This window comes from Drosophila grimshawi, unplaced genomic scaffold (genome assembly GCF_018153295.1).
Source record: "Drosophila grimshawi isolate 15287-2541.00 unplaced genomic scaffold, ASM1815329v1 contig_311, whole genome shotgun sequence".
NCBI lineage: Eukaryota > Metazoa > Arthropoda > Insecta > Diptera > Drosophilidae > Drosophila > Drosophila grimshawi.
In genome coordinates this window covers 11,016,482-11,030,495 of record NW_025063098.1, presented here as the reverse complement: position 1 = coordinate 11,030,495, position 14,014 = coordinate 11,016,482, and the positions used below count along the sequence as shown (strand labels likewise).

Below are 14,014 nucleotides of genomic sequence, written 5' to 3'. Positions count from 1 at the left end.
TTTGTGAGAATGCACATATATAAGACACACAATACACACACACACACATGGGCACACTACACACACTTGCATACACTCGGGCAGATCGTAACCGTATGGCAACGCTGCGCATTCTTTCACTTCTTCAGCATTGCACACTCATTCGTTCGCCGTTGTACATATGTATGTATGTAAGTATATACGTACATACATATACATATACTCGTTTTAATTTTCCGTTTTCTTAATTCACGTTTTTCGTATTAACTTTACAGCAAAAAAAATAAATGAGAAACAAAATGCACACAGATAATAATGGTGGGGAGGGGGAAACAATTCGTTTTAATATTATTACGAATTTTGGGCTTATGCATGGCCAATCGATGCGCAATTGGTAATTTAGACGCTGACACAGCGTGCTTTCTATGCTTTATATAATCGCAGCAGGTACACAATACAATTGCCAGATGCATTATGCATTTTCGACGTTTAATTATTTGCGTAGATATTCAATTATAGCATTTTATTTATAAAACATTTTCAAGCATTTTCCACTTCGCCCCAAAACGCGAGCGCAGGCAAAAATCACTTTACACATTTTACATACAGCGAATGAAACCGAACGAACATCGCGTCAAAGCGAGATAACAACTAGGCAGTCAGTCCGTCGCTGGCACGCCATTGTGTATGCGCAAGAGAGAGGACGATACTGAGTCTCTTTGACTGGCGAAACCACAATCACACGCACGCCAAAGTCGAGTCGAAAAGCAGGCGGACGACGACGAAGGCAAATTAAGCAACTAAGGGAAAATTTTTCTTCGCTTTTATTCCGATGCAATTTTTCAACACTTAATGGCTGCCTTATGGCATAAAAACATGCTTAGCGTATAGGGAACATGTTATGCAATTTCTTAACGATAGTTACGCGTATTACCGTTGCAACTTTTTGGCAAATAAATTAATTTTTCAGCAGCTTTAAAAATCACTGTCTGTCATTTAGAGTTTCGGATCGCCATATTATTCCCGGATATTGAATTGAACTAGAACGCAACGAAAAAATGAACCAGTAGATGCCACTACGTTACGCAAATAACGTTACGTTATGAAATATGTTTGCCGTATCTGAAGGATATGACTATTGAACTGCCGAATGAATTTTATTTTATCCCGATTATCCTCATTAATGATTATAATTTATGACTTTTTCAGCTAACTCGCTTTTAAAAAAATTATGGTATTTTGTTTCGTAAATATATGTATTATTAAAGAAAAACTGTTCACATATAAATAATCCAAACAGCTAAAATCGAAAATAAAAAATACCAGAACAAAAATTGCCAAATAAATAAATGATCGAACATTATGTATATCAAGCATTATTTTGTTTTTTCCGAAGCCCTAGCACTAGCAGTACTATTTTTTCTTTATTAGCAGTACAATAATTTTAATGACTAATTAAGTTGTTCCTATTTATTTGTAAATACTTTGCTCAGGTATATCAAAAACGTATTGTTGTTATCGAAGAAATAGTGAACTAATTGAAAATAAATTGTCAGTGCCGGCGATAGGTCATCCTTCGACGTATCTATTTGTAAAATCTCAAACTGCTTATACCATGGGGCAGCATACTCAAATTACTTAATTGCTTAATTTACATGCACACTCGTTTTTTGTACATTTGGCTTTTTAGCGATTGAGTAATTTACAGGATCAAAAGTTCCTGTTCCATTATCGTTCTGATGAGTTGCCAAATAATCGATAAGTCGTGTGATGCAGCAGCTGTTCTTTAATAGCACCGTTTTCATTTGGAACAAGTTAGCAGCTGTTAAATTAAATTTCAAGCTGAGTATCCCAAATTAGGGATACATTTCAGCATACGTTTTCAAATTATCGGCCCGGGCTATTTATAATAATTCAATAATATTTCACAAACTGAAACACAATACAACACCGGCTGTTTGTGCAGATGCAAATTAATAAGCGCTGTTATTAACAGTTGAGCGAAGTTATCGGCTTTTGGGGTGCCCAGAGATCAGGCATTTTTTCGTTCAATTGCAACAAACATAGGTACGTGTCCAGTTTTATCTGCGGTAAACTTGCCACACAAGAATTGAAATGCATACTGTGTTAACTCGAGGAAATGCAACTGTTGCATATTCGCTAAGCGTGCTGGCCTGCTTAACCTTCTGCTGCTTCGCATCGACCGTTTTTCAAAATTACAGAACAGATGCGAAAATCAACACCGTTCGCGTCCTGGTGAAAAACGTTCCCGATTACGGAGCATCGCGAGAGAAACACGATCTCGGCTTCCTCACCTTTGATCTGGAGACGAATCTGACGGATGTATTCAACTGGAATGTGAAGCAGCTGTTTCTCTTTCTAACCGCTGAGTATGAGACGACATCGAATCAATTGAATCAAGTTGTATTGTGGGACAAAATCATCTTGCGTGGCCAAAACGCAGTGCTTGATTTTAAGAACATGAACACCAAATACTACTTCTGGGATGATGGCAATGGCCTCAAGGATAACAAGAACGTAACGCTCATATTGTCGTGGAATATTATACCCAACGCTGGTCTACTGCCAACAGTGCAAGCACTCGGAATCCATAGATTCAAATTCCCAGCCGAGTATTCCTCATCCATTTAGAAGAATCCAAATTGTGCACTTTAGAAAGAGAAGCTTTGTCAAAACTATAACAGTTCTATTTGTAATCTACTTGTACGTAAAATAAAATCATTTATATTAAATACACTCAATTACTGTTTCTTTTTTTTTAATAATAAATCGAGTGATAATCGTACCTTCTTAAATATTATTGAATTTTCTCTAAAGTGTGATTCGTCCAGATTAATGTTTGAATTAGAAATCATATATATTTCCTGTAATGATTTCAGATAAAACTCTAAAGCTCAGCATACGGCTACATTTCAGAATATTACACTCTTTAATATTTCTTTAAAGTTTCATTTCGTCAAGACATATTTTTGAATTAGATATAATATATTTTCTCTAATAAAACTACATAAAACTAAATTGTAGAAGCAGTTAAAACCATTGAAATTGAATTAAATCATTTCGCTTATATTAAGTATTGTGAATGTGAAATGGATGAATTTGGGCGTAAATTGTAAATTTTATAAGTGATTACAAGTAAACCGAGACAAAGAACTAAACAATTGAAGGACACACAAATCTTTTTACCGAATATACATATACATATATCTATATATCTATCGATAACATATTAAAAACTTTTACATAAACTCATAGCCGCCATCATCGAAATTGCGATTGCCAACCATTGGGCCGCCGGCGCCCATTTGATTTGGTTGGCCGCCCATTTGTGGGCGGAACTGATTGCCCGGCGCCTGATGCTGCAACAGTTGACGCAGGCCGGGATTATTGTTGCCCAGCATGGGACGCACCATGCGCTGCTGTTGTTGCTGCTGCTGCTGTGGCACCTGTTGTTGCTGCTGCTGTTGCAATTGCTGCTGCAAATTGGGATTCGCGACGGGCACGCCAAGTGGCATGCGTTGTTGTTGTTGTTGTTGCTGCTGCTGCTGCATCATATTCATTTGCATTTGTGGTTGCATGGGCATGCCACCGGCTCCATTGCCGCCAGGACCGCCGCCCATTTGCATATTGAGCTGAGCATATTGATTATAATGCGGCTGCTGCTGTTGCGAATTATCCTGCTGCATTTGTTGCTGTTGCTGCTGCTGTTGCAATTCCATAGGTGTTTTTCCTTGTTGCATCATTTGTTGCATTTGCTGCTGCGGTGGCATTTGCTGTTGCTGCTGCTGTTGTTGCTGCTGCTGTTGCTGTTGCATGTTACCGTGTGACTGCTTCTGTTGGATCACTTTGCGTAAACGCTCCACAAACATCGACTGATTGTTGGGTATGAAACCGAGGAAGGCATTCCGATCGGGCGTGTAGAGCAGGATGAGCACCTTGATGTCACAGGTAGGCGTGTTGGGTAGCGCCGAGAAGTGAACGCAGCCAGCGAAACCATTGGTCATCATTTTGGCTAGCGAATCAAGTGCCTCGCCGGGCGTCGGCCGGAACACAACCATTTTCGAGTCCTTCAAAAACTGACCACCAATGTTGCCCACCAAATGTTTGGGCATCAATTGCATCAGCAACTTTGGCGGCCAATTGTCAGCCTTGATTTCAGGCTCGCCATCCTTGATGTTGGTGCAGACCGTGCATTGCAGCGAATGCGGTATTTTCTGCTGATCATTCTTCGCCTTCTCAGCCCATTCGAGCACGCCCGTCCATATCTTCTCACGCAACGATGCCTGCTCCTGTGGCTGCTGTTGTTGCTGCTGTTGCAGTTGTTGCTGTTGGTTGGGTTGCTGTTGCTGCTGCTGCGGTGCGGACGCTTGCTGCAAGCTGGGCACATTGGCAGCATTGGAAACAGTTGGCATCATATTGGTATTGGCATTGGGATTAACTTGCTGCTGCTGCTGTGGATGCTGTTGTTGCTGCTGTTGTTGTTGCTGCTGCTGTTGCTGTGCAAGCTGCTGTTGCAACTGATTGAATTGCTGATGGTTCAACATTTGCAATCGCTGCTGTTGCTGCTGCTGTTGTTGCTGCAATTGTTGCTGCTGCAGGGCGTTGACCGTTTGATTGGGCGGCGCATTGATGCGCGATATTAGCGCCGAATTGGGATTCTGATTCTGTTGCAGTGGCATATTATTGCCAGCGTTTTGCATGAATGCCGGACGCACACCCGGCTGATTCGGATACATCCAGCGATTCTGACCGGGCACCACATTCTGCTGAAAGTTTGTATTTTGCATAGTATTGGGCACAAATTGATTTTGTTGCTGCTGTTGCTGTTGTTGTTGCTGCTGCTGTTGCAACAGTTGCTGCTGTTGCTGTGCATTTAGAAGGCCAGCCTGTGCAGCAGCATTCGGTTGTGGTTGGGGCTGCTGCTGTTGTTGTTGCTGCTGTTGTATAGCATTCATATTCATGACCTGCTGTTGCTGCTGCTGCTGCTGTTGTTGTGGTCCAACTGGTTGCTGTTGCTGTGCTGGCGTCGTTTCCATTGGCTGCGCCTGCTGTCCGCCCGGATTATTGTTGACTGCTGTTGCCTGGGCTTGGGGTGCGCCCATTGCATGCTGGGGCAGTGCTGGTCCATTGCTATTTGGACTTGGGGCACGCTCCTTCAAACTGTATCCCTTGAGCAGCACCAGATGCCGAATGTTCTTGGCATAGTTTTTGGTCGTGATCGGCTGATCGCCATCTGCCTTCATGTAGAGCTTGAAGAGCACTGGCATTTTGCGTGGCGCAATGATGGATAGATTGATTTTGCGCTCATTGAAGAGGGCGGCGAGTTGTTCACAGGATTTGCCTTTGTATTTCCATGACTCGTTGACGGACATCTGATACGGTGGACTGTTGCAGATGAGGATGCAGTGGCGCTGCAAATTCGATTGTTCCAGCATGTAGCGTTGCTTATTCATCTCATCGAAGCAACCATGGGCAGCGGCAAAGCCCTCGGACATGTGGGCATGCGATTCCATGCCGCCTCCGACCAGCGGCAGACGTTCGATCGTCTCGATCACTTTCTGGGGCTGCACAAAGGGGCCGTATGTGGAACAGACTGGCTCCAGCAGATTCGATGCTGTGCGGTATGTGACAATGCCGTAAAGCGTCGAATAGCGCTCGGCAATTAGGAATTCTCGCTCATCAATCGAGCCCTGGGTGAAGTGCTCCAAGGTGGGCAGAATGTAATTGGTTTTCAGCTCGTTTAGGTAGGCGCCATTGATGGCGCTATTTTCGATTACGAACACCACATCGGCCAGTGTTGGCTGATCCACCTCCATGTTGTGCATACGTCAAAATCGGCGGCTTCTACTCTCAATTAACAAAGTAAACTTTAGATTTGGCTTTCCTTTTAGCCCATATCGACACTTTTTACCATTTATCGATATGTTTTTTGATAGATGGAAACAACAGGGACGCAAATATAATCGATATGTTTTTTATAGGTGGTATCTAGGGGTGGGACACATGCAGAGACACGACGATATATTTGAGCATAGCTATCGTCATAAATGTACCTGCAGAAGAATATGATATAATAAAGAAATTAAAATGAAATGAAAATACAAATTGCAATCCGCAATGCAAATAATATCACGTAATTATTGCAAAACTTAGTATATGGCATTGCTATGCTGAATATACTCGCCTTAAGTTTAAGTATAATTACTCAATCAGAAATTTGTGTTAGGGATATATTAATAAAAATATTGGTAGGCAAATTGATCGAAGCATGCTTGTAATTAAAATGTACCAACGTAGTAAATTAATTCGTATAATTAGTACAATCGATAACAGCTGTTGATACTATCGATAACAGCCACAAGATTTTCTGCTCATCTCTCTTCCGCGTTTATGTTTGTCAAAACAAAAACTAAAAATCAAGAAATTAATATTAATTGTTGTATAATTACTGCCCAATTAAACTAAAAACCCCCCAAATGCAATGTAAATAATGTACCACACCGTTTCTGTGTTTGTGTATGTGTGTCTTCTAAGTGTTTAGCAACTAATAATCTGTCGTCTGAAAAATCGTCCCTTGAGTGAGAAAAAAAAATGGAAAAAATATTCATGTTAAATACTCTGTGCACCTGTGCGAAACTCAGTTGAAGTGCCGCGAAACGTAGAACTGAACAAAGTGCCGCCAAAAGGGGCAGCAAGCCGAATAAAATGCTGCAGTATAAGAATGCCAACGCCAACGCTGTTACTAACAATAACAATGGCCAAGTGGCCACTGCCACTGCCACACCCGCCGCCCCCGTCAAGGGGTCAAATAGCGTTGGCGTTGTCGGAGGCAGTGCGTCAAATGTTTCGCCCGCACCCCAAATGCAGCAGATCATAAACATACATCAGATGCCACCGCAATTCCTGCAACAGGCCGCAGCAGGCGCTCAAATGCAACAAAATATGTTTCAAATCGTGCAACCGATGGGCATGCAAACGGTCAACATTGATGGGCAGGAGGCGATCTTTATACCCAATCTGAATGCCCAGCTGGCGACGGCTCAGGCCGTCAATATCAATGGCCAGCAGGCGTTCATAACGCCTAATGGGCAAATAGTGCGTGCTCCGCAGCCTCCTGAGCCGGCCCAGACTCAGTTATTCACCATACCCGGCACCAATATACAAATCCCATTGGCCAACATTGTGCAGCAGCAGCAGCCACAGCCACAACCCCAACAACAACAGCAGCAGCAGCAACAGCCCCATCAGGCAGTAACTCCAACCCTTGCTCAGCAGCAACAGCAACAACAACTTAGCCAGCAACAGCAGCAGGCTGGAGCAGCAACGCAAACGATAACCATTCCCGGCACTAATATCCAAATACCCGCCTCTGTGGCCGCCGCCAATGGACTGCTTGGTAACATTACCAATCTGCTGGGCGGAGCTGGGCCCACCACCATCAAGCTGGAGAATGGACAAACGCTGCAGAATATCCAGTTGCGCACTGCTGCGCCTGGGACGGCGCCACAGTTGCTGCAGTTCCCGCAGCAGGCGCCGGCGGCACCAACGCTCCAGCAGACGGTCGCCGTGCAGATCCCCGTGCAAACGGCCAATGGACAGACCATCTACCAGACGGTCCATGTGCCCGTGCAGGCGGCTGCTGCCGCCACTGGAACGCCTGCAGCACAGCAGCCAACGCTGTCCAACCTAACGCAGTCCATCCAGGCTTTGCCCGCCTCGATGCAGCAGGCAGCGGCTCAGATGCAGATCATCCCACAGTTTGCCCAAATCGCTCAGATTGTTACGCCCAACGGGCAAATCCAACAGGTACAACTTGCTATAGAATGATAATTGAATACAAATATTGTGTAAGATCTTAACATAGCTCTAGAGTGCCAAGGATCTTGTACCCTCTAATTTAGTTGCACTAGTTCTAGTCGAGCGAGCTCGGCTCGGAAAAATATGTTTGTGTGAATAAGATGTGAGGGTCTCTTGTATTGGGAGAATATCAATCGAGAACTTATATTCCAAATTAAAGTTCCCAGCTTTTATAGTTTCACAGATCGACAAGCTTATTCAGACGGAAATTACTAGTTCGACTCAGTTGTTGGTGCTTATCAAGAATATTATACATCAGAAGATCGGATATGCATTTATCTATAGCAACATCTAGATTAATATTTGTATATAGTTGGGAACCGATGGGATGACAATTTATCTACTTATCAATTCAATCAAATCAAAATAACTTTGAAGCCAAATTTGCACACACATTTCGGGAAGTTGAGTCGTTATTTCTGTTCTGTTAATCTGTCTAATAGATAACGGGAAAAATATAGAAAGGTGTTTTAAATGATATCACTTTCTATTTGTATTAACAGGTACAGCTGGCTCCATTGAATGCGCTCAATTACTCACAGCTGCCGCCAAATGCGAATATAATTCACATACAGAATCCTCAGCAACAGCAGCAGTTTGTGCAGCCACAGGCTCAGTTACAGCAGCAGCAGCAAGTCCAACAACAACAGCAGCAGCAGCAACAACAACAGGTTCAACAACAACAACTGCAACAACAGCAGACACAACAACAGCAGCAACAGGCGGCAGCTGCAGCAGCAGCTGTGCAACAGCAGCAGCAACAACAACAGCAGCAACAACAGCAGCAGCTCTTCAATGCAATCAACGAGGCTGGCGGACAACTGCCAACGAATCAGCCCATAACGATAACGAATGCACAGGGACAACAGTTGACGGTGATTCCGGCACAGCAGCTGCAACAGTTGCAACAATTTCGGGCGAGTCAAAATGCGGCTGCTGCTGCTGCTGCTGCTGCAATGCAATCGCTGCAAACGAGCAATCTGCAAGCGCTGCCCATCCAAAACATACCCGGTCTGGGTCAGGTGCAGATCATCCAAGCCAGTCAATTGCCCGCCAGCATGGCAGCCAATTTCCAGCAGGTGCTCACCCAACTCCCAATGCCCACGATGCAAGCCACAAGTAATGCTGCAGCGCCACAGAACTCGAATAGCAATGCAGCTGCACCGGCTGCTATAACCATGCTGCCCAAGCAGGAGCCACAGAGTCCCACGCAGCTAATCACGAATATTAAGCAGGAGCCACCAGATGTGACAACTGCAGCGCCGACAACAGTGCAACAGCAGCAGCAGCAACCGCAGCAGCACCAGCAATCCCAGCAGCAGCAGCAACTGATTAAGTTCATAATGCCACAGTCGCCGCAACAGCAGCAGCAGCAGCAATTGATTGCTGAACTGCCCAGTGTAACGATACCATCCTCCATACAGATAACCGCCTTACCGCCACAGGCAACACCAGCCATCGCACAAGCACGTAGCACGGCCAAACCGAGTCTGGTCGGATTGAGCAACAATGCCACACAGCTAACGATGAGCACAGCTGGTGGTCAACAGGTGGTAACAACAACAACGACAACAACAACATCAGCGCGTCCCAAGCAGCTCAAGCAATCGATGGCAGCAGCAGCAGCAGCCGCAGCAGCAGCAACAGTTGCTGCTCAGCCAAGCCAGGTGGTCGATGGCGAGGTGCCGGCGGAGATAAAACCGAGGTTGAAGCGTGTCGCATGCACGTGCCCCAATTGCACGGACGGGGAGAAGCATTCGGATCGCAAGCGTCAGCACATCTGTCACATACCCGGCTGCAACAAGGTCTACGGCAAGACGTCACATCTACGCGCCCATCTCCGCTGGCATACGGGCGAACGTCCGTTTGTGTGCTCCTGGGTGTTTTGTGGCAAACGTTTCACCCGATCTGATGAGCTGCAGCGGCATCGACGCACCCATACGGGCGAGAAACGGTTTCAGTGTCGCGAATGCAACAAGAAATTCATGCGAAGCGATCATCTCTCCAAGCACATCAAGACGCACTTTAAGACGCGCTCCGGAGTGGAGCTCATCGAGCTGAATATCAAGCAGGAGCAGAAGATGAATGCCCCGAAAAGTATTAATACGATGAGCGGAATTGTCACCATTGAGCTGCCATCGAGCACTGGTGCACTTGACAATGGCAGTGTCGCGTCCAGCGTGGCGGCAACAGTTGCTGGCTCAACTGTCACTGCAGCGCCTGGTGGCGCCACAATCGTTCAGCTGCCGACGCTCTGTGCGAGTAATGATGATGCTGCTGTTGGTGCATCCACAGATAGTTTTGGCGAGGACGATGACATGGAGGATGAGGAACTGACCGAGGAGGATGATGAGGAGATGACCGAGGAGGATGACGAGGAGGACGATGACGAGGACAGTGGCGATGAGCAGAAAATGACCATCTCTGTGAGTGAGATGGGCGAAAACTCGTCCAACTAGCATTCGGAGACACTGTTCATGGAACAGTTCATCTTTGATCACTTCCCATAGCCACAGCCATAGCAACCTGTACAGTGGATTATCTCCCACCATCTGCCCTGCCCCCTCCCCGAGCATGACTAATTACTTCTTAGTTTTCTTCTGTATGTATGTAATGTGCTAATTGTAAATCTGTGTAAATAGTTAACATAATTCATAAGTTATCCTTCGGCTAGTCGAAGATTACACAAATATCCTTGCAGCGCCAAACTCTAATCCAAATATCAAATTTGATTTTGCTAAACTTTCAATTTTATTCCCACCACTAACACGCATGTCAAATATTCTGAGATATTGTATTTTTTTTTAAAAGAAATATAAGATTATATTATTCAACTCAGATCAGATGGTTTCCAAGCAGTGTTTTTTTAAAATTCGCAAAGTATTTTTATTATTATTTTCAAATACATTTATCCCAGCCCAGTTGAAAATTCAAAAAATGCACTGCAGGAATATAATAATAACAAATTTTGTATGTACATTTAACTAAAATAAGGTTTTACTACAAACAGTTTGGTAAAGTAAAAAACAAAAACACATATTACGCGATTTTAACTAGGATAGTAGCAGTAAACAAATAAACATATATATATATATATATGTAAATGCGACGTTTTAAGAACAGTTTTTATACTCAAAACGCACAATAAAATCTAAAATAGTATGTTATAAAAATAAATATATATTTATTCGAGAGCATGTTGTAATGAATTTCGGTCATAAAACAAAATTATATTTATAATATGAGTCAATTCGAATTTAAAGGAACGGTTCGGTGGACTGTGTGGGGGTCTGTGTGGATGTGGCCGGCACTTGGGTGCCGAAGAGCTCATAATCCTCGTTGCTTAGGGCAACTGGCTGGCTCTCCGTTTGCTGTGTGTTCAGCTCAAGATCACGTGACTCAAAGGTCATCGACTCTGTGTTGACTTGGGCAGCTGCCTCGGCCCAGGCCATGTCTGGTGTGGATTCTATGGATACATCGACAGCTTCGGCCATATCCTTTGATTTAGCTGGGCTCTCTGGTGTCTCTCCGTTGACCCACATAACCGGTTGAGTCAGTAAGGCTTGAGAATTGATGGTAACTACGAGATTCAAGGGTATATCTGAGGATTCATTCGCCATCTGTGCCGGCGGCAACAAAGACGACTGATTTGATTGAGTGCGCTCCAGCACCGAGCTCTGTGAGGATTCATTGCTCCAGCGATTAAGCCGGCAATTGTTGACCTTCTTCAGCTGGCACTCGCGAATATGATTGCATTTGCTAATCTCTTCTGACGAATAGGGTATAACCATTTGTTTGGTTACCGCCTTCACCAGCATCGCGTTCACAAAGCGCTCAGAACGATTGGCCAGGCGGCCCTTCTTCTCCAGCCGCCGTTTGGCCTCCCACACGCAATTGAAAAGCGTCATGTTCACCCGGACTTTTGTGCGAAGGCACAGCTGTTTCACCTCGGACGAAGTGTATTCACGGCTCAAATCCTCTGTGGTTACTTTCTGCAAACCAACACAATTGGCAGAGATTATGGAGCAAATTGAAGTTATTTTTACTTACGAGTGGCGCATATAATTGCCGCACCAATTCTTTGCCGCGCTCATCCATATTATCACCTACACTCAAGATCTCGGCCTCCTCGGCGCTTTGATATTTTATGAATGAAGCTGATAAAATTCGCGACATTTCAAAATTATTGCTAGTTGAATTGAATATGTTGGAATTTCTTTGCTCTTTGTTTTTGTTGTCTGCAATGTGACCGTACGCTGCACACAAAAATATTAGGGAACACAACAAAATACCAAATCCACGACAAACATATGCAAAGGCAGCAAACAGAAACATGACAATTTATGGCATGATCAACGGATAAAAAGTGCATTTATAGCAAAATCATATTAAAAAATCAGCTAGTTTTGTAATTATGTATAAATAAAAATCCATTTCATAATTACAAAAACATATATTTTAAAATGTGTTTATAAAAAGCACAAAATAAAGTGCAATTATAATTATGGCACGAACATAACGGATAAAACGAGAAATTATAGCAAAATCATGCTAAAGAAAAACCATTTAATAATTACTAAAATATATTTCCAAGTATTTAAACACAAATAAACACAATGTGAAATTAAAATTTTGACATCTACTACAATTTAAAATCGGCATTAACGTAATTAATATTTGTGACTATCAAAATATGCTATAAACATATAAACTAAATCTACCCTATAACTGCGAGCAATAGGGTATGCCCGCGTCCCCGCAGCACGCGTTCCCGAAACGCATCTCGCAGCTGGATGAACACGTTGGCAAAGAGTATGGTGCCAAAGAAGACCAGAGCGGTGCCAATCCAATGGCTTATCGTGAAGGGATTCCGGAAATAGAGCACGGAGAAGATCAGCGAGAGGAACTTGCGCAGCGTGACGACCATGGTGACGGTAAGCGAGGTGCATTCTGTGGTCAGCACATAAACGGCACTAATACAAATATATTGTGCAATTCCATTGCCGATTAGATAGAGAATCATCACGGGAATTGACCAGCTATCCGTCGAACCAATTGTTATGGCAACTTTCGGCGAGCTGACAGCAATTTGCCAGTGTTGCACAATGTTGCCAGCCATAAAAATGAAACCGGGCAGCGGCAACAAATGCGTATAAAACAAAGCCTCATTCGGATGTTTGCCGTAGCGCTTGTAGAGTAGCTCCTGGTAGATGCTCATGTAGGCGCTGACCAGCAGTGCGGTGGTCAACAACGTGATTCCCACGCTCCACCAGAACAGATCCGATGTGGCACTGCCAGTGGCATCATTCACTTTGAGCGTGGCATGTGTTCTATTCCTGATATTGGCACTGGACACCAAAGTGCAGAGCACAATTCCTATTGTGATGAACAGTACGCCACTGTACTGGCGTAGACAATAGCGTTTCTTTTGCAGAAAAATGCCCATGATCATGTTGGCCATCAGCGTGCCGCTGCGGAAGATCATGTGCAACGGCATCGCTATATTAAAATTAAAGGCATAATTGTTGCACACATTCGAGCCAAAGAAGAGCAGCACCAGCAGCGCATAATCCCTCAGAGCAATCTTGCGACCAACCGTAAAGCACCTTGAGGTGATGGATCCGATTACGGCAATCATTAGAAAATGCAGAAACGTAACCAAATTTCCGGCACCGGGATCAAGCCGTACGATTAGCTCCAAACTGACAGCATTGCAACAGCATCCGATAAATACTATTAAAATCGCGAAAATTGCCTTTAAATTCATAATTCGAAATTTTATTCAAGCCACGACAAGATTCATTGAGCCTGTAAACCTATCTACTGAATAATATAAACCACATCCACGTTTCGATAATGTTCCATTTACACCTGCATTTAGGCTAAGCAAATGATTGCACAGCTGTCGTCCCAATTGAAGCCAAAAAAAAGCGAAAACTCGAAACAACTTCAAATGCCAACTGATGACAACGATCAGTTTTCTTTTTCTTCCAATTTGATTTACAGCGGTAGGCAGTAAATGAATTCAATTCAACTCGATTTTTCTGCTAATAAAAAGTCTTCTCTATATAAATACCTATATTTTTTTCATAATTTTATATAATTATTATAAAATAATTCATAATTCTAATTAAATAAAAAATAATTAAATTAAATT

General features: G+C 43.6%; 5 protein-coding genes across 5 annotated transcripts; 2 read left to right on the top strand and 3 right to left on the bottom strand.

Annotated features, from left to right (window-relative positions):
* Window positions 1-1,979: 1,979 nt before the first annotated feature.
* Window positions 1,980-2,741, top strand: LOC6563955 (signal peptidase complex subunit 3). Its single transcript, XM_001989628.2, has one exon. The coding sequence runs from the start codon at window positions 2,095-2,097 to the stop codon at window positions 2,629-2,631; it is 537 nt and encodes a 178-aa protein (XP_001989664.1). The 5' UTR covers window positions 1,980-2,094; the 3' UTR covers window positions 2,632-2,741.
* Window positions 2,742-2,973: 232 nt separating this feature from the next.
* LOC6563594 (mediator of RNA polymerase II transcription subunit 25) lies at window positions 2,974-5,889 on the bottom strand. The gene has a single exon (XM_001989629.3). It carries the CDS (start codon window positions 5,823-5,825, stop codon window positions 3,240-3,242), a length of 2,586 nt encoding a protein of 861 aa, XP_001989665.2. The 5' UTR covers window positions 5,826-5,889; the 3' UTR covers window positions 2,974-3,239.
* A 540-nt stretch (window positions 5,890-6,429) lies between these two features.
* Window positions 6,430-10,734, top strand: LOC6563595 (transcription factor Sp2). Its single transcript, XM_043215237.1, has 3 exons — window positions 6,430-7,806; window positions 8,361-8,528; window positions 8,616-10,734. The coding sequence occupies exons 1-3, from the start codon at window positions 6,706-6,708 to the stop codon at window positions 10,314-10,316; spliced, it is 2,970 nt and encodes a 989-aa protein (XP_043071172.1). The 5' UTR covers window positions 6,430-6,705; the 3' UTR covers window positions 10,317-10,734.
* Window positions 10,735-11,019: 285 nt separating this feature from the next.
* On the bottom strand, window positions 11,020-12,068 carry LOC6563596 (telomere-binding protein cav). The gene is made up of 2 exons (XM_001989631.3): window positions 11,908-12,068; window positions 11,020-11,849 (listed from the first exon to the last, which is right to left on the bottom strand). Exons 1-2 carry the CDS (start codon window positions 12,031-12,033, stop codon window positions 11,115-11,117), a joined length of 861 nt encoding a protein of 286 aa, XP_001989667.2. The 5' UTR covers window positions 12,034-12,068; the 3' UTR covers window positions 11,020-11,114.
* Window positions 12,069-12,574: 506 nt separating this feature from the next.
* LOC6563597 (UDP-xylose and UDP-N-acetylglucosamine transporter) lies at window positions 12,575-13,624 on the bottom strand. Its single transcript, XM_001989632.1, has one exon. The coding sequence runs from the start codon at window positions 13,622-13,624 to the stop codon at window positions 12,575-12,577; it is 1,050 nt and encodes a 349-aa protein (XP_001989668.1).
* Between the last annotated feature and the right edge of the window lie 390 nt (window positions 13,625-14,014).

Excerpts from the sequence above, each read along its gene's own strand:
- LOC6563955 (XM_001989628.2), top strand. The coding sequence starts at position 2,095 with ATGCATACTGTGTTAACTCGAGGAAATGCAACTGTTGCATATTCGCTA.
- LOC6563594 (XM_001989629.3), bottom strand. The coding sequence starts at position 5,825 with ATGCACAACATGGAGGTGGATCAGCCAACACTGGCCGATGTGGTGTTC.
- LOC6563595 (XM_043215237.1), top strand. The coding sequence starts at position 6,706 with ATGCTGCAGTATAAGAATGCCAACGCCAACGCTGTTACTAACAATAAC. Across the intron at positions 7,807-8,360 it reads CCAACGGGCAAATCCAACAG|GTACAGCTGGCTCCATTGAA; the intron begins GTACAACTTGCT and ends TTGTATTAACAG. Across the intron at positions 8,529-8,615 it reads AGCAGCAGCAACAACAACAG|CAACAACAACAGCAGCAACA; the intron begins GTTCAACAACAA and ends CAACAGCAGCAG.
- LOC6563596 (XM_001989631.3), bottom strand. The coding sequence starts at position 12,033 with ATGTCGCGAATTTTATCAGCTTCATTCATAAAATATCAAAGCGCCGAG. Across the intron at positions 11,850-11,907 it reads GGCAATTATATGCGCCACTC|AAAGTAACCACAGAGGATTT; the intron begins GTAAGTAAAAAT and ends GTTGGTTTGCAG.
- LOC6563597 (XM_001989632.1), bottom strand. The coding sequence starts at position 13,624 with ATGAATTTAAAGGCAATTTTCGCGATTTTAATAGTATTTATCGGATGC.